Source organism: Cololabis saira, chromosome 17 (genome assembly GCF_033807715.1).
Source record: "Cololabis saira isolate AMF1-May2022 chromosome 17, fColSai1.1, whole genome shotgun sequence".
Classification (NCBI taxonomy): Eukaryota; Metazoa; Chordata; class Actinopteri; order Beloniformes; family Belonidae; genus Cololabis; species Cololabis saira.
In genome coordinates this window covers 1890262-1909937 of record NC_084603.1, presented here as the reverse complement: position 1 = coordinate 1909937, position 19676 = coordinate 1890262, and the positions used below count along the sequence as shown (strand labels likewise).

The following is a 19676-nucleotide window of genomic DNA, read 5'->3' as shown; positions in this document are numbered from 1 at the left end:
GTTATAGTACCAGTAGTACCAGTTATATTACCAGTTGTACCAGTTGTAGTACCAGTAGTACCAGTTGTAGTACCAGTAGTACCAGTTATAGTACCAGTAGTACCAGTTATAGTCCCAGTAGTACCAGTTGTAGTACCAGTAGTACCAGTTGTAGTACCAGTAGTACCAGTTATAGTACCAGTAGTACCAGTTATAGTACCAGTAGTACAAGTTGTAGTACCAGTAGTACCAGTTATAGTACCAGTTATAGTACCAGTAGTACAAGTTGTAGTACCAGTAGTACCAGTTATAGTACCAGTAGTACCAGTTATAGTACCAGTAGTACCAGTTATAGTACCAGTAGTACCAGTTATAGTACCAGTAGTACCAGTTGTAGTACCAGTAGTACCAGTTATAGTACAAGTTATAGTACCAGAAGTACCAGTTGTATTACCAGTTATAGTACCAGTAGTACCAGTTATAGTACAAGTTATAGTACCAGTAGTACCAGTTGTAGTACCAGTTATAGTACCAGTAGTACTAGTTATAGTCCCAGTAGAACCAGATGTAGTACCAGTAATATTACCAGTAATAGTACCAGTTGTAGTACCAGTAATAGTACCAGTTGTAGTACCAGTAGTACTAGTTATAGTCCCAGTAGTACCAGTTGTAGTACCAGTTATAGTACCAGTTGTAGAACCAGTAGTACCAGTTATAGTACCAGTAGTACCAGTAGTACCAGTTGTAGTACTAGTAGTACCAGTTATAGTACCAGTAGTACAAGTTGTAGTACCAATAGTACCAGTTATAGTACCTGTTATAGTACCTGTTATAGTACCAGTAGTACCGGTTGTAGTACCAGTAGTACCAGTAGTACCAGTTATAGTCCCAGTAGTACCAGTTATAGTACCAGTTGTACCAGTTGTAGTACCAGTAGTACCAGTTGTAGTACCAGTAGTACCAGTTATAGTACCAGTAGTACCAGTTGTAGTACCAGTAGTACCAGTTGTAGTACCAGTAGTACCCGTTATAGTACCAGTAGTACCAGTTATAGTACCAGTAGTACAAGTTGTAGTACCAGTAGTACCAGTTATAGTACCAGTAGTACAAGTTGTAGTACCAGTAGTACCAGTTATAGTACCAGTAGTACCAGTAGTAGTACCATTAGTACCAGTAGTACCAGTAGTACCAGTTATAGTACCAGTAGTACCAGTTATAGTACCAGTAGTACCAGTTATAGTACCAGTAGTACCAGTTGTAGTACCAGTAGTACCAGTTGGGTAACACTTTACAATAAGGGTCCCTTAATTAACGTTAGTTAATGAACTATTAAGCATTAATTAACAGTTTAATAATAGTTAAATAACCATTATTATGTAATACTTAACATTAATTAGCATATTAGTTAATGCATTAGTAAACAGTTAATTAATGCCTACTGCTCAGAGTTAATTAATACATTAGTAAGCATTAATAAACGTTACATGATGTAATTATTTATCCTTATGTATGCATTACTTAGTATTAAGTAATACATTAGTTAATACATAAGTAAAACGTTAATAATGTCCCTAGTAATCATTTACTAATGATGTTTATTTGGAGTGAATAAGCATTAAGTAACAGCTACCTAATACATCTACTAATCATTCACTAATGGTGTACATGTTTACTGGATGGGCATTATTAAGTGGAGAGTGCTAAATTCAAGCCCTGCACGCTGATAGTGGGATGTACCAGAAGGACCAGTACGGTCCAAATGAATGTTCATTTCCAAAAATGATTCACCCCAAATGTGTCCATTTTTATTTAGCATTTTCCCCTCTTTTCTCCCAATTTAGCCTTGATAATTCCCTGTGTGTGTCATGGTGTTTCCATGTACCTTGGTGAAGTTGTGCCAGAAAATCCTTCTACACTGTGTTGAGGTGTCACATATGGGATTAGTGTGTCTCGCGGCACATTGAACATTAACAGTAAAATACAATGATTTGTTTTTTTCTTCTCATCAATCTCATGATTCAAATGATACATTCCTTCTTGTTTTTGTGTGTTTATATTAGTTGGAGGACCAGGTGATGTGGTGAAGAGGTACCAGGAAGTCCTTGCCATTTTCCAGACGGGGAAGAATATGGCCAAATCCTTCGAGAAGTATGGAGTAGAGAGACTTACTATTGTGAGGACTGCAGCGATTGCCGAGCTCGCAATAGCTGCTCCAGAAGAATATGATCAGGTGGAGAAGGGGGAGACGGTGGCAGACTTTGCTAAAAGATGCAAGGAGGTTATAAAGGCCACTGAAGTAATTTCTGCTACAATAAATAAAATGAAGGATGATAGAATTATGCCAGCCTATCATACTGTGTTATTGTATTATGTTACTAAATAATGTTTGTTCAAAGCTCTCCTCTGTGAATTGTTGTTACGTATATGTTATCACAGATATATATATATATATATATATATATATATATATATATATATATATATATATATATATATATATATGAGTTTGAGTTTATTTTATTTATAACAGGGACAATACATATTAATGAACATATACATGTAAATATGCAAGATTATAGCCAACGGCTAATTTTCATCTTTAGTCCCTTATATATATATATATATATATATATATATGATGTATACATATAACAAATGTTATCTGTTAAAATCTGTTTGATTTTGTTTTAAATAAAAAGTGTATACTTTTTTACATGTGATTGCTTCATTTACTAATGGTTAACTATGGTTAAGTAATGCTTATGAGGCAGTTAAGCATTAATAATGTGTTACCTAAGGCAGGGGTTCTTAACCTTTCTGACCTTGGGGCCCAATTTCTTCAGTACAGAGTGGCCCGGGGCCCATTAAATATTAAAATTGTATAGCGGGGGTATTCAACTAAAACTTTGTATGTATGTATGTATATATATATATATATATATATATATATATATATATATATATATATATATATATATATATATATATATATATTATGTGTGTGTATATATTCAAGTAGCCTCATAGTTGTATCAACATCTGCACCTGACTGTTATATTAAAAAAAGTACATTTCAAAAATATTTGCCATGTGTAACTTGAATTACACATATTTTTTTCTCTTAAAAATAAAATTGATTTTATTTTATTTTTCAAATGCTATCTTATTTTATTTCTCTACCAGCAGTTTGAATTTCCCCTTTTCTTTGTTAATTGTCTCAACACATTTTATAATAAATGAATATAAACACATTTTAGCAATTGAACAGTTTTGTAGTTTGTCTTTCTTCCCCTTAATCTTATGCCCCCACTTTCTGTCGTTCAGTGAGAGAACTGAGCTCTAATTTCTCCTGCCAGGACTTTAAATCTGGGCTGGATGGTGTCAGGTTCTCATACACATGTGAAGGTGCTGGTGAACCTGGAACGATATTTAGTTTTAATTATGTTCATTGTGGAGAAAGCTGCTTCACAGCTGTATCTGGACTCAAACATGGGTGTTTTAAGATTTTATTTATTTAAGATATTAAATTAATCAGTTGTCTCAGCGTGTCAGGCTTCATCCGAGCCTGATCAGCTGCGCCCACAGCTCTCCGCGCTGCAGCCCAGTCACTTTCCGATGCTTTTGTAACAACAGTCCAGTCCAGCAGACACCCACGCATCTACCATCCTTCAGCAGTAACGACGGAGCCCGCTGCTGCCCGAGCGGCAGCGGGCTCCGCGGCCGCGGGGACGCGTCGGCTCCCGCTCAGCCGGGCGGCTCCTCCCGCTCTCCGGCCCGCCTCTGCGGGCAGCTCCCCCGGGAGTCTCGTCTCCTTCTCGGCTGCGAGCCCCAGGTCTCGCCGTCCGCCCCAGGTGTCCGCCACGGAGCTGCCGCCGGGCAATCACTGGCAAATCACGCCCCCCTTCCCCTTTCTCATGGTGGCTTCAATTACGTCCGCCTTAAGCCTGAATAATGGTTCCGCGTAAATCGACGCAGAGCCTACGCTGTAGAATCCCTGATCCTGGTGGATCTAAACGTACTCTGTGCAAAATAAATGATTTTTTCTGTAAATACACACCATTTCTCTTACTATTACACGTACAGCTAGCTGAGTGTCTTCTCCTCATTTGGTCGGGAGTTGCTATGCAGTCCCACGGCCCTCGCGGCCCACACTTACAAAACAGAATTTTTTTTGCGGCCCTCTAGAGGGCGCTCGCGGCCCAACGTTGGGCCGCGGCCCTATGGTTAAGAATCACTGACCTAAGGGATACATGTGTTACACTTTACAATAAGGGTCCAGCAAGCCTTTACTAATGGTTAATTATGGTTAAGTAATGCTTATGAGGCAGTTAAGCATTAATAATGTGTTACCTAAGGGATAAATGTGTTACACTTTACAATAAGGGTCCAGAATAGTATTTACTAATGGTTAATTATGGTTAAGTAATGCTTATGAGGCAGTTAAGCATTAATAATGTGTTACCTAAGGGATAAATGTGTTACACTTTACAATAAGGGTCCAGAAAAGTATTTACTAATGGTTAATTATGGTTAAGTAATGCTTATGAGGCAGTTAAGCATTAATAATGTGTTACCTAAGGGATACATGTGTTACACTTTACAATAAGGGTCCAGAATAGTATTTACTAATGGTTAATTATGGTTAAGTAATGCTTATGAGGCAGTTAAGCATTAATAATGTGTTACCTAAGGGATAAATGTGTTACACTTTACAATAAGGGTCCAGCAAGCCTTTACTAATGGTTAAGTAATGGTTATGAGCCACTCCTATACATTTATTAAGGTTTATGTCAGGTTACCGTTCATAAGGTCAGGTAAGCTACCTGATAACATACACAGCACCATTAGGAAATGATTACTTAAGACTCTAAATAGTTGCTTAATAATGCCCATCCAGTAAACATGTACACCATTAGTGAATGATTAGTAGATGTATTAGGTAGCTGTTACTTAATGCTTATTCACTCCAAATAAACACCATTAGTAAATGATTACTAGGGACATTATTAACGTTTTACTTATGTATTAACTAATGTATTACTTAATACTAAGTAATGCATACATAAGGATAAATAATTACATCATGTAACGTTTATTAATGCTTACTAATGTATTAATTAACTCTGAGCAGTAGGCATTAATTAACTGTTTATTAATGCATTACTAATATGCTAATTAATGTTAAGTAATACTTAATAATGGTTATTTAACTATTATTACACTGTTAATTAATGCTTAATAATGCATTAACTAACTGTTTATTAATGCATTAACTAATATGCTAATTAATGTTAAGTAATACATAATAATGGTTATTTAACTATTATTACACTGTTAATTAATGCTTAATAATGCATTAACTAACTGTTTATTAATGCATTAACTAATATGCTAATTAATGTTAAGTAATACATAATAATGGTTATTTAACTATTATTACACTGTTAATTAATGCTTAATAATGCATTAACTAACTGTTTATTAATGCATTAACTAATATGCTAATTAATGTTAAGTAATACATAATAATGGTTATTTAACTATTATTAAACTGTTAATTAATGCTTAATAATGCATTAACTAACGTTAATTAAGGGACCCTTATTGTAAAGTGTTACCACCAGTTGTAGTACCAGTAGTACCAGTTATAGTACCAGTATTACCAGTTGTAGTACCAGTTATAGTACCAGTTATAGTACCAGTAGTACCAGTTATAGTACCAGTAGTACCAGTTGTAGTACCAGTTATAGTACCGGTTATAGTACCAGTAGTACCAGTTGTAGTACCAATAGTACCAGTTGTAGTACCAGTTATAGTACCAGTAGTACCAGATGTAGTACCATTAGTACCAGTTATAGTACCAGTAGTACCAGTTGTACCAGTTGTAGTACCAGTAGTACCAGTTATAGTACCAGTAGTACCAGTAGTACCAGTTGTAGTACCATTAGTACCAGTTATAGTACCAGTAGTACCAGTTGTACCAGTTGTAGTACCATTAGTACCAGTTATAGTACCAGTAGTACCAGTAGTACCAGTTGTAGTACCAGTAGTACCAGTAGTACCAGTTGTAGTACCAGTAGTACCAGTTATAGTACCAGTTATAGTACCAGTAGTACCAGTAGTACCAGTTATAGTACCAGTAGTACCAGTTGTAGTACCATTAGTACCAGTTGTAGTACCAGTAGTACCAGTCATAGTACCAGTTGTAGTACCAGTAGTACAAGTTGTAGTACCAGTAGTACCAGTTATAGTACCAGTAGTACCAGTTGTAGTACCAGTAGTACCAGTAGTACCAGTTGTACCAGTTATAGTACCAGTAGTACCAGTTGTACCAGTTATAGTACCAGTAGTACCAGTTGTAGTACCAGTAGTACCAGTAGTACCAGTTGTAGTACCAGTTATAGTACCAGTAGTACCAGATGTAGTACCATTAGTACCAGTTACAGTACCAGTAGTACCACTTGTAGTACCATTTGTACCAGTTATAGTACCAGTAGTACCACTTGTAGTACCAGTAGTACCAGTTATGGTACCAGTAGTACCAGTTGTAGTACCAGTAGTACCAGTACTACCAGTAGTACCAGTTGTAGTACCAGTAGTACCAGTTATAGTACCAGTAGTACCAGTTGTAGTACCATTAGTACCAGATGTAGTACCATTAGTACCAGTTATAGTACCAGTAGTACCAGTTGTAGTACCAGTAGTACCAGTTGTAGTACCAGTAGTACCAGTTGTAGTACCAGCAGTACCAGTTGTAGTACCAGTAGTACCAGTTGTAGTACCAGTAGTACCAGTTATAGTACCAGTTATAGTACCAGTAGTACCAGTTATAGTACCAGTAGTACCAGTAGTAGTACCATTAGTACCAGTAGTACCAGTTATAGTACCAGTAGTACCAGTTATAGTACCAGTAGTACCAGTTGTAGTACCAGTTATAGTACCAGTTGTAGTACCAGTTATAGTACCAGTTGTAGTACCAGTAGTACCAGTAGTACCAGTTGTAGTACCAGTAGTACCGTTATAGTACCAGTATTACCAGTTGTAGTATCAGTTATAGTACCAGTAGTACCAGTTGTAGTACCAGTAGTACCAGTAGTACCAGTTGTACCAGTTATAGTACCAGTAGTACCAGTTGTAGTACCAGTAGTACCAGTAGTACCAGTTGTAGTACCAGTTATAGTACCAGTAGTACCAGATGTAGTACCATTAGTACCAGTTACAGTACCAGTAGTACCACTTGTAGTACCATTTGTACCAGTTATAGTACCAGTAGTACCACTTGTAGTACCAGTAGTACCAGTTATGGTACCAGTAGTACCAGTTGTAGTACCAGTAGTACCACTTGTAGTACCATTTGTACCAGTTATAGTACCAGTAGTACCACTTGTAGTACCAGTAGTACCAGTACTACCAGTAGTACCAGTTGTAGTACCAGTAGTACCAGTTATAGTACCAGTAGTACCAGTTGTAGTACCATTAGTACCAGATGTAGTACCATTAGTACCAGTTATAGTACCAGTAGTACCAGTTGTAGTACCAGTAGTACCAGTTGTAGTACCAGTAGTACCAGTAGTACCAGTTGTAGTACCAGTAGTACCAGTTGTAGTACCAGTAGTACCAGTTATAGTACCAGTTATAGTACCAGTAGTACCAGTTATAATACCAGTAGTACCAGTTATAGTACCAGTACTACCAGTTGTAGTACAAGTGGTACCAGTTATAGTACCAGTTATAGTACCATTAGTTCCAGTTGTAGTACCAGTAGTACCAGTTGTAGTACCAGTAGTACCAGTTATAGTACCAGTAGTACCAGTTGTAGTACCAGTAGTACCAGTTATAGTACCAGTTATAGTACCAGTAGTACCAGTTATAATACCAGTAGTACCAGTTATAGTACCAGTACTACCAGTTGTAGTACAAGTGGTACCAGTTATAGTACCAGTTATAGTACCATTAGTTCCAGTTGTAGTACCAGTAGTACCAGTTGTAGTACCAGTAGTACCAGTTATAGTACCAGTAGTACCAGTAGTAGTACCATTAGTACCAGTAGTACCAGAAGTACCAGTTGTAGTACCAGTAGTACCAGTTATAGTACCAGTAGTACCAGTTATAGTACAAGTTATAGTACCAGAAGTACCAGTTGTAGTACCAGTTAAAGTACCAGTAGTACCAGTTATAGTACAAGTTATAGTACCAGTAGTACCAGTTATAGTACCAGTAGTACCAGTTATAGTACCAGTAGTACCAGTTGTAGTACCAGTAGTACCAGTAGTACCAGTTGTACCAGTTATAGTACCAGTAGTACCAGTTGTAGTACCAGTAGTACCAGTAGTACCAGTTGTAGTACCAGTTATAGTACCAGTAGTACCAGATGTAGTACCATTAGTACCAGTTACAGTACCAGTAGTACCACTTGTAGTACCATTTGTACCAGTTATAGTACCAGTAGTACCACTTGTAGTACCAGTAGTACCAGTTATGGTACCAGTAGTACCAGTTGTAGTACCAGTAGTACCGTTATAGTACCAGTATTACCAGTTGTAGTATCAGTTATAGTACCAGTAGTACCAGTTGTAGTACCAGTAGTACCAGTAGTACCAGTTGTACCAGTTATAGTACCAGTAGTACCAGTTGTAGTACCAGTAGTACCAGTAGTACCAGTTGTAGTACCAGTTATAGTACCAGTAGTACCAGATGTAGTACCATTAGTACCAGTTACAGTACCAGTAGTACCACTTGTAGTACCATTTGTACCAGTTATAGTACCAGTAGTACCACTTGTAGTACCAGTAGTACCAGTTATGGTACCAGTAGTACCAGTTGTAGTACCAGTAGTACCACTTGTAGTACCATTTGTACCAGTTATAGTACCAGTAGTACCACTTGTAGTACCAGTAGTACCAGTACTACCAGTAGTACCAGTTGTAGTACCAGTAGTACCAGTTATAGTACCAGTAGTACCAGTTGTAGTACCATTAGTACCAGATGTAGTACCATTAGTACCAGTTATAGTACCAGTAGTACCAGTTGTAGTACCAGTAGTACCAGTTGTAGTACCAGTAGTACCAGTAGTACCAGTTGTAGTACCAGTAGTACCAGTTGTAGTACCAGTAGTACCAGTTATAGTACCAGTTATAGTACCAGTAGTACCAGTTATAATACCAGTAGTACCAGTTATAGTACCAGTACTACCAGTTGTAGTACAAGTGGTACCAGTTATAGTACCAGTTATAGTACCATTAGTTCCAGTTGTAGTACCAGTAGTACCAGTTGTAGTACCAGTAGTACCAGTTATAGTACCAGTAGTACCAGTTGTAGTACCAGTAGTACCAGTTATAGTACCAGTTATAGTACCAGTAGTACCAGTTATAATACCAGTAGTACCAGTTATAGTACCAGTACTACCAGTTGTAGTACAAGTGGTACCAGTTATAGTACCAGTTATAGTACCATTAGTTCCAGTTGTAGTACCAGTAGTACCAGTTGTAGTACCAGTAGTACCAGTTATAGTACCAGTAGTACCAGTAGTAGTACCATTAGTACCAGTAGTACCAGAAGTACCAGTTGTAGTACCAGTAGTACCAGTTATAGTACCAGTAGTACCAGTTATAGTACAAGTTATAGTACCAGAAGTACCAGTTGTAGTACCAGTTAAAGTACCAGTAGTACCAGTTATAGTACAAGTTATAGTACCAGTAGTACCAGTTATAGTACCAGTAGTACCAGTTATAGTACCAGTAGTACCAGTTGTAGTACCAGTAGTACCAGTAGTACCAGTTGTACCAGTTATAGTACCAGTAGTACCAGTTGTAGTACCAGTAGTACCAGTAGTACCAGTTGTAGTACCAGTTATAGTACCAGTAGTACCAGATGTAGTACCATTAGTACCAGTTACAGTACCAGTAGTACCAGTTGTAGTACCAGTAGTACCAGTACTACCAGTAGTACCACTTGTAGTACCATTTGTACCAGTTATAGTACCAGTAGTACCACTTGTAGTACCAGTAGTACCAGTTATGGTACCAGTAGTACCAGTTGTAGTACCAGTAGTACCAGTACTACCAGTAGTACCAGTTGTAGTACCAGTAGTACCAGTTATAGTACCAGTAGTACCAGTTGTAGTACCATTAGTACCAGATGTAGTACCATTAGTACCAGTTATAGTACCAGTAGTACCAGTTGTAGTACCAGTAGTACCAGTTGTAGTACCAGTAGTACCAGTTGTAGTACCAGCAGTACCAGTTGTAGTACCAGTAGTACCAGTTGTAGTACCAGTAGTACCAGTTATAGTACCAGTTATAGTACCAGTAGTACCAGTTATAGTACCAGTAGTACCAGTAGTAGTACCATTAGTACCAGTAGTACCAGTTATAGTACCAGTAGTACCAGTTATAGTACCAGTAGTACCAGTTGTAGTACCAGTTATAGTACCAGTTGTAGTACCAGTTATAGTACCAGTTGTAGTACCAGTAGTACCAGTAGTACCAGTTGTAGTACCAGTAGTACCGTTATAGTACCAGTATTACCAGTTGTAGTATCAGTTATAGTACCAGTAGTACCAGTTACAGTACCAGTAGTACCAGTTATAGTACCAGTAGTACCAGTTGTAGTACCAGTAGTACCAGTAGTACCAGTTGTACCAGTTATAGTACCAGTAGTACCAGTTGTAGTACCAGTAGTACCAGTAGTACCAGTTGTAGTACCAGTAGTACCAGATGTAGTACCATTAGTACCAGTTACAGTACCAGTAGTACCACTTGTAGTACCATTTGTACCAGTTATAGTACCAGTAGTACCACTTGTAGTACCAGTAGTACCAGTTATGGTACCAGTAGTACCAGTTGTAGTACCAGTAGTACCACTTGTAGTACCATTTGTACCAGTTATAGTACCAGTAGTACCACTTGTAGTACCAGTAGTACCAGTACTACCAGTAGTACCAGTTGTAGTACCAGTAGTACCAGTTATAGTACCAGTAGTACCAGTTGTAGTACCATTAGTACCAGATGTAGTACCATTAGTACCAGTTATAGTACCAGTAGTACCAGTTGTAGTACCAGTAGTACCAGTTGTAGTACCAGTAGTACCAGTAGTACCAGTTGTAGTACCAGTAGTACCAGTTGTAGTACCAGTAGTACCAGTTATAGTACCAGTTATAGTACCAGTAGTACCAGTTATAATACCAGTAGTACCAGTTATAGTACCAGTACTACCAGTTGTAGTACAAGTGGTACCAGTTATAGTACCAGTTATAGTACCATTAGTTCCAGTTGTAGTACCAGTAGTACCAGTTGTAGTACCAGTAGTACCAGTTATAGTACCAGTAGTACCAGTTGTAGTACCAGTAGTACCAGTTATAGTACCAGTTATAGTACCAGTAGTACCAGTTATAATACCAGTAGTACCAGTTATAGTACCAGTACTACCAGTTGTAGTACAAGTGGTACCAGTTATAGTACCAGTTATAGTACCATTAGTTCCAGTTGTAGTACCAGTAGTACCAGTTGTAGTACCAGTAGTACCAGTTATAGTACCAGTAGTACCAGTAGTAGTACCATTAGTACCAGTAGTACCAGAAGTACCAGTTGTAGTACCAGTAGTACCAGTTATAGTACCAGTAGTACCAGTTATAGTACAAGTTATAGTACCAGAAGTACCAGTTGTAGTACCAGTTAAAGTACCAGTAGTACCAGTTATAGTACAAGTTATAGTACCAGTAGTACCAGTTATAGTACCAGTAGTACCAGTTATAGTACCAGTAGTACCAGTTGTAGTACCAGTAGTACCAGTAGTACCAGTTGTACCAGTTATAGTACCAGTAGTACCAGTTGTAGTACCAGTAGTACCAGTAGTACCAGTTGTAGTACCAGTTATAGTACCAGTAGTACCAGATGTAGTACCATTAGTACCAGTTACAGTACCAGTAGTACCAGTTGTAGTACCAGTAGTACCAGTACTACCAGTAGTACCACTTGTAGTACCATTTGTACCAGTTATAGTACCAGTAGTACCACTTGTAGTACCAGTAGTACCAGTTATGGTACCAGTAGTACCAGTTGTAGTACCAGTAGTACCAGTACTACCAGTAGTACCAGTTGTAGTACCAGTAGTACCAGTTATAGTACCAGTAGTACCAGTTGTAGTACCATTAGTACCAGATGTAGTACCATTAGTACCAGTTATAGTACCAGTAGTACCAGTTGTAGTACCAGTAGTACCAGTTGTAGTACCAGTAGTACCAGTTGTAGTACCAGCAGTACCAGTTGTAGTACCAGTAGTACCAGTTGTAGTACCAGTAGTACCAGTTATAGTACCAGTTATAGTACCAGTAGTACCAGTTATAGTACCAGTAGTACCAGTAGTAGTACCATTAGTACCAGTAGTACCAGTTATAGTACCAGTAGTACCAGTTATAGTACCAGTAGTACCAGTTGTAGTACCAGTTATAGTACCAGTTGTAGTACCAGTTATAGTACCAGTTGTAGTACCAGTAGTACCAGTAGTACCAGTTGTAGTACCAGTAGTACCGTTATAGTACCAGTATTACCAGTTGTAGTATCAGTTATAGTACCAGTAGTACCAGTTACAGTACCAGTAGTACCAGTTATAGTACCAGTAGTACCAGTTGTAGTACCAGTAGTACCAGTAGTACCAGTTGTACCAGTTATAGTACCAGTAGTACCAGTTGTAGTACCAGTAGTACCAGTAGTACCAGTTGTAGTACCAGTAGTACCAGATGTAGTACCATTAGTACCAGTTACAGTACCAGTAGTACCACTTGTAGTACCATTTGTACCAGTTATAGTACCAGTAGTACCACTTGTAGTACCAGTAGTACCAGTTATGGTACCAGTAGTACCAGTTGTAGTACCAGTAGTACCACTTGTAGTACCATTTGTACCAGTTATAGTACCAGTAGTACCACTTGTAGTACCAGTAGTACCAGTACTACCAGTAGTACCAGTTGTAGTACCAGTAGTACCAGTTATAGTACCAGTAGTACCAGTTGTAGTACCATTAGTACCAGATGTAGTACCATTAGTACCAGTTATAGTACCAGTAGTACCAGTTGTAGTACCAGTAGTACCAGTTGTAGTACCAGTAGTACCAGTAGTACCAGTTGTAGTACCAGTAGTACCAGTTGTAGTACCAGTAGTACCAGTTATAGTACCAGTTATAGTACCAGTAGTACCAGTTATAATACCAGTAGTACCAGTTATAGTACCAGTACTACCAGTTGTAGTACAAGTGGTACCAGTTATAGTACCAGTTATAGTACCATTAGTTCCAGTTGTAGTACCAGTAGTACCAGTTGTAGTACCAGTAGTACCAGTTATAGTACCAGTAGTACCAGTTGTAGTACCAGTAGTACCAGTTATAGTACCAGTTATAGTACCAGTAGTACCAGTTATAATACCAGTAGTACCAGTTATAGTACCAGTACTACCAGTTGTAGTACAAGTGGTACCAGTTATAGTACCAGTTATAGTACCATTAGTTCCAGTTGTAGTACCAGTAGTACCAGTTGTAGTACCAGTAGTACCAGTTATAGTACCAGTAGTACCAGTAGTAGTACCATTAGTACCAGTAGTACCAGAAGTACCAGTTGTAGTACCAGTAGTACCAGTTATAGTACCAGTAGTACCAGTTATAGTACAAGTTATAGTACCAGAAGTACCAGTTGTAGTACCAGTTAAAGTACCAGTAGTACCAGTTATAGTACAAGTTATAGTACCAGTAGTACCAGTTGCAGTACCAGTTATAGTACCAGTATTACCAGTTATAGTCCCAGTAGTACCAGATGTAGTACCAGTAATATTACCAGTAATAGTACCAGTAGTACCAGTTGTAGTACCAGTAATAGTACCAGTTATAGTACCAGTAGTACCAGTTGTAGTACCAGTCATAGTACCAGTTATAGTACCAGTAGTACCAGTTGTAGTACCAGTAGTACCAGTTATAGTTTATATATATAGTCGGTCCTGATGGAACTCTCCATGGTCCTGATGGAACTCTCCATGGTCCTGATGGAGCTCTCCATGGTCCTGATGGAACTCTCCATGGTCCTGATGGAACTCTCCATGGTCCTGATGGAACTCTCCATGGTCCTGATGGAACTCTCCATGGTCCTGATGGAACTCTCCATGGTCCTGATGGAACTCTCCATGGTCCTGATGGAACTCTCCATGGTCCTGATGGAACTCTCCATGGTCCTGATGGAACTCTCCATGGTCCTGATGGAACTCTCCATGGTCCTGATGGAACTCTCCATGGTCCTGATGGAACTCTCCAGGGTTAATGCAGTAACTTATATGTCCACTAGAGGGCAAATAAGCAGTTGTAGTACCAGTTATAATACCAGTTATAGTACCAGTAGTACAAGTTATAGTACCAGTAGTACCAGTTGTAGTACCCGTTATAGTACCAGTTAAAGTACCAGTTATAGTACAAGTTATAGTACCAGTAGTACCAGTTATAGTACCAGTTATAGTACCAGTAATAACAGTTATAGTACCAGTAGTACCAGTTGTAGTACCAGTTATAGTACCAATAGTACAAGTTATAGTACCCGTATTACCAGTCGTAGTACCAGTAGTACCAGTTATAGTACCAGTAGTACCAGTCGTAGTACCAGTTATAGTACCAGTAGTACCAGTTGTAGTACCAGTGGTACCAGTTATAGTACCAGTTATAGTACCAGTAGTACCATTTGTAGTACAAGTAGTACCAGGTATAGTACCAGTTATAGTACCAATTATAGTACCAATTATAGTACCAGTTATAGTACCAATTATAGTACCACGTATAGTACCAGTTATAGTACCAATTATAGTACCAGTTATAGTACCAGTTATAGTACCAGTTATAGTACCAGTTGTAGTACAAGTTATAGTACCAGTAGTACCAGTTATAGTACCAATTATAGTACCAGTTATAGTACCAGTTATAGTACCAGTTATAGTACCAGTTATAGTACCAGTTGTAGTACAAGTTATAGTACCAGTAGTACCAGTCGTAGTACCAGTTGTAGTACCAGTAGTACCAGTTGTAGTACCAGTAGTACCAGTTGTAGTACCAGTAGTACCAGTTGTAGTACCAGTAGTACCAGTTGTAGTACCAGTAGTACCAGCTATAGTACCAGTAGTACCAGTTATTGTACCAGTTATGCCGCTTTTGCACTAGTATCGCTTCTCCACGGTTCTACCCGCCACGGCCCCATTCTGCGCTTTCGCACTAGGGCTGAGACGGGTAGAGCCGCTCCAAGTCGATACTTTTTTCTGTAACCATTTCAGCGAGGTTCTATGGATGTCACCACATGTATGTGTCCACTTCTTCTTCTACGGTCCTCCTGCTGCAGTTCTGCATCTCCTCCAGGCTCCGGCAGGGGGCGGTGTTGAGCTGCGGAGCTTCGTTTATAAACCTCCTCCGAACCGAGAAGAAGATCCGGACTGTTTTGGTTTATTTTCCTCTTGCAGCTGTTTTTCTGTCAGTTTGTCCTCTGCTGTCTCCGTTTTCCTGCAGTGTTTTTTTATCTGGTTTTATCCGTTATAATGTCGGAGGATCTGCGCGCGCAGCTGGAGAAACATCTGCAGAGTTTAAACATCCAGACGAGCTGCGTGGAGCATCCGCCGGTACGCCGGACTCCGTTAACGGGACCGTGTATTTAAGGGTGTCCTTCCTATTATGGCTCATTTAAGCAATTATTAATGTTTTTAAAGGTCGTTCCTGATTCAGAAAGGGACATTCTATTATTCGGCCTCGTTTATTGGAATAAAAAACCCTTACAAGTGTTGTAATTTATGTCTTTTTCTTTTTAACTTTTGACCGATAGCAGACACGTGGCCACATATACAACCTATTTTTTTAAAGTAAACAAATGTTTTATAAACATTTACCTTAGCCGAACTTTTCTGCAAGTTGAATTGAGCTTAAATCGGTTGAAGAAGCTTCTAAACTTATTTCCTTTTAGTTTCATAAGTGTTTTTGGACGTTAAGACGTCACAGTCTGGCAAAGTGCTGCTGGTTTAATTATGAGCTGCACTGCTGATCAATTATCCTACATATCTGCATTTTTATAAGGGTTAACACAATTTAATGATAGTTTTGGTCAGGTTTTCTTAAACTTAAACACAGTTTTAATAACTGGTCTGACAGGTTTGCTTGATTTACCTGCAGAGGGCGCCAAAATACAACTTATTGGTTTGACAATTACAGGAAACTTAAGAAAAAACAGTTTATTGTACAGGGTTCCTACACATTTTTCAAGGTCAAATTCAAGCACTTTTTAAGCACTTTCAAGGATTTCAAGCTCCCGTAGGAACCCTGTCAATAAGATGAAACATGACTAGATGTTTACAGCACGATACAATGTACATAATTGTGATAGCATTAAAAATAATGAGTGTATATATATCCTGTAGGTATTTTACCCCAGCGATGAGATGCTTGAAGATTTTGAAAATGACCCTTGAAAAATGTGTAGGAACCCTGCCCTAACCTTAACCCACAAAACTCAGGTGTTCTTGCTCCTCAATTCAATTCAATTCAATTTCATTTTATTTATATAGCATCTAATACAACAAAAGTTGTCTCTAGACGCTTTCCAGAGACCCAGAACATGAACATAAACCCCCGAGCAATTATTACAGAAACAATGGAGGTAAAAACTCCCCTAGTGGGAGAAAAACCTTAAGCCAAACAGTGGCAAGAAAAACTCCCCTTTAGGAGGAAGAAACCTGGACCAGGATCATAAGGGGGGACCCTCCTGCCGAGGGCCAGACTGGGGGAGTCGGGGACGTCAGCAGCACAGCAGGCAGGTGGAAGCAGCAACGGGATGACCAGGGGTGGGGACCGCAGGCCAGCACGCAGCTCCCGAAGCTCCGGCCCAATCAGCAAGTCCCAGGTTGGGGTGCAGGGTCGGGGAAAGGTTGAGAAGGGCCAGGGAGAGGAGTCTTGACGGACAAACCTCTCCCCCGCCTGACCGGGCTGTTACCCTGACCGGGCCGTTACCCTGCCCCTCTCACTCCCACGCTGCAGGATCTGGTGTTGTGCATTCAGAGATGCTCTTCACCACCAGCAGAGGATGCTCCTCTGTGATGTCACTAAGCCCCGCCCTCTCCCCAGGTGTTCACCGTGGAGGAAATGATGCCTCACCTCCAGGAAGTGAGCGGTGTCGTTACCAAGAACCTGTTCCTGAAGGACAAGAAGAAGAAGAGCCTGTGGCTGGTGTCGGTCCGTCATGACCGCCAGGTGAGCACGTTTTACCTGTAGCTGTAGCTCCTCCCACTTAGCTCCCGAGGCCACTCCCACCATCACCTGAGGCCACGCCCCCTCCCTTCCTGTCTGCAGGTGAACCTCAACGACCTCGCCAAGAAACTGGGCGTCGGCAGTGGAAACCTGCGCTTCGCCGACGAGGCGGCCATGTTGGAGAAACTGAAGGTATGAAGGGGGACGTTAGCTGGTTGGTTAGCTCCTCCCCCCGTAGCTCCCCCTCACCTGCTGTGGCTCCTCCCCCTCAGGGGGGCTACAAACCAAGCCAGAAATCTGGGTGTAATTGACTCAGACCTGAATTTCAACAGCCGTCTAAAGTTTAGTTAAAGAAACTTAAAGAAAAGTCTCTTGGCGCCATGGCCCAAACCCAGGAAGTCAGCCATTTTGAATTAATCGTGTAATTTTGGCGCAATTTATGCCATTCCTTCGGCCGTTAATACGGCCCGAAACATAATGTGCACCCAGGTGTGTTATACATCAAAATGTGCGTCTAGATCCTGCCACGATGCAAATTACTTTTCTCTTTCAAAAGCGTTACCGTGGCGACGCTAGACGCCAATGATGAGGGCACAGCAGCTTGGCCTCGTTCAGCTTCGGGTCGGTCCGAAGGCGTTCACGTCGAGGCTGCAGGGTCCCTAGTTCTCTGGGCTCGGAACCGTGTGGGTCACTCGTGCAGCGCTGCCAAACGGACACTCCTTCGGTCACGAAAGGAGAAAGCCGGCCCTTGGCTGGTCCTGGTGCTACAGCAGACCTGTAGGGTCATGATCCTGGAGGAGGGACGTCCTTGGCTGGTCCTGGTGCTACAGCAGACCTGTAGGGGAGAGGAAAAGGCAGAGAAAAGACCAGAGAGAGGGGGAGCCTTCTCTTTTATATCTGCGCCCAGGAAGTCCATGCTCCTTCCTGCAGCTTGGGGTCCTTGTCCAATCACAGTGTGGTTCCTTATCACCAAGGGGCCACATATGCAAATCCTGACTGAGCTTCGTGTCCAGGGGTTTTTCCGTTGTTCCAAGCCGTGTGGCCACGGTGTCGTAAAACTTTAGGGTGGTCGAAGGCCCGAAATCCGGCCTGGTAGCCTGGTAGCCTGGTAGCCTGATCTCACATTTCATATGAGTTCATATCAATTCATAATTCCCATGAGTCCAGAATCATACATGAATTCATAATCACATGGGCGGTAGCCCAACATAGTTATGATGATGAGTTTTATTTGAACAGCAAAGGCACTTTTTATAGTATTATTGACCTAGGAATGTGGGGGGAACCCAGGGGGGGGGCGCATGAGTGCGAGGGCCCGTTCATCACTGCATGCAGCTTTAATTGTGTCTTGCCGCTTTTAATGTAGATGTAAAGCAATTTGCTTCGTGTGCTTTACCTCATTGCCTCATTACCTCGTGTTGAATTGTGCTGTACTAATAAACTTGCCTCCCCCTCACCTGTAACTCCTCCCCTCACCTGTAACTCCTCCCCCCAGGTGGGGCAGGGCTGCTGCTCCGCCCTGGCCGTCCTGTTTGACGTGGACCGGAGCGTGAAGCTGGTCCTGGACCAGGACCTGGTCCAGGGAGACCACCAGCTGGTCTGGTTCCACCCCATGACCAACGCCGCCTCCCTGGGGATCCGGCCAGACGACCTGCTGCTGTTCCTGAGGGGGACGGGACACGAGCCGGTCCTGGAGGGGTTCCAGTAGACCTGGACCTGGGTCTGGAACTGGGCCTTGAGCTGGACCTGGACCTGATTAAAAACTGGACCTGGACCTGATTAAAAGCTGGACCTGAACAGGAACTTTGTTCTGCGTTACAAGCGTTTGTGTTTGCAGTGAAACGTGAATCTGCAGTGGAGGCGACCGGGATCTTCTTCTGTTCCAGTCCTTCGTGACCCGGATCAGAAACAGGTCTGGTCCTCCCGGAGTCTGAGGGAAACCTGGAATATTGATTAAATGTTTTATTAAAGTCTCAGACGTCCCTGTCGTGTTGAGTGGTTTATGTTCCAGATGACGTGTTGGAACCATAACCAGAACCCTAGTGGTCTCAAACGTTACTGATGTTCCACAACCTCCTGATTGGTTTTAACTTTTCAACAGGAAACCAGACAGAAGCAACAACAATCAATAATAAATGCTAATCAATAATCATACATAATACATGCTAATCAATAATAAATGCTAACCAATAATAATAAATAAGCCCAAAACGGCTTAGCTCCGCAGGCAAGACCTGATAGTGCCTTATGTTCCTGGCAGAGCTCTCCGTTCTCAGAGTGCAGGTTTACTCGTAGTTCCTAGAGTATCTAAATGTAGATTTGGAGGGCGGGCGTTCTGCTATCAGGCACCATTACTATGGAACCAACTTCCAATCTAGGTTAAGGAGGCTGACACCACCTCCACCTTTAAAACTAAACTTAAAACCTTTCTGTTTAGTAAAGCCTATAGT

The 19676-nt window shown here is 40.7% G+C and overlaps 1 protein-coding gene across 1 annotated transcript; it reads left to right on the top strand.

Annotated features, from left to right (window-relative positions):
- Nucleotides 1–15417: 15417 nt before the first annotated feature.
- LOC133463544 (prolyl-tRNA synthetase associated domain-containing protein 1-like) lies at nt 15418–19202 on the top strand. Its single transcript, XM_061745137.1, has 4 exons — nt 15418–15611; nt 17104–17229; nt 17329–17418; nt 18722–19202. Exons 1-4 carry the CDS (start codon nt 15531–15533, stop codon nt 18932–18934), a joined length of 510 nt encoding a protein of 169 aa, XP_061601121.1. The 5' UTR covers nt 15418–15530; the 3' UTR covers nt 18935–19202.
- The last annotated feature ends 474 nt before the right edge of the window (nt 19203–19676 follow it).

Bases quoted from the DNA above. Each gene is read 5' to 3' on its own strand.
- LOC133463544 (XM_061745137.1), top strand. From the start codon at position 15,531: ATGTCGGAGGATCTGCGCGCGCAGCTGGAGAAACATCTGCAGAGTTTA. The intron at 15,612-17,103 runs GTACGCCGGACT...CCCTCTCCCCAG, and splicing joins GCTGCGTGGAGCATCCGCCG to GTGTTCACCGTGGAGGAAAT. The intron at 17,419-18,721 runs GTATGAAGGGGG...TCCTCCCCCCAG, and splicing joins CCATGTTGGAGAAACTGAAG to GTGGGGCAGGGCTGCTGCTC.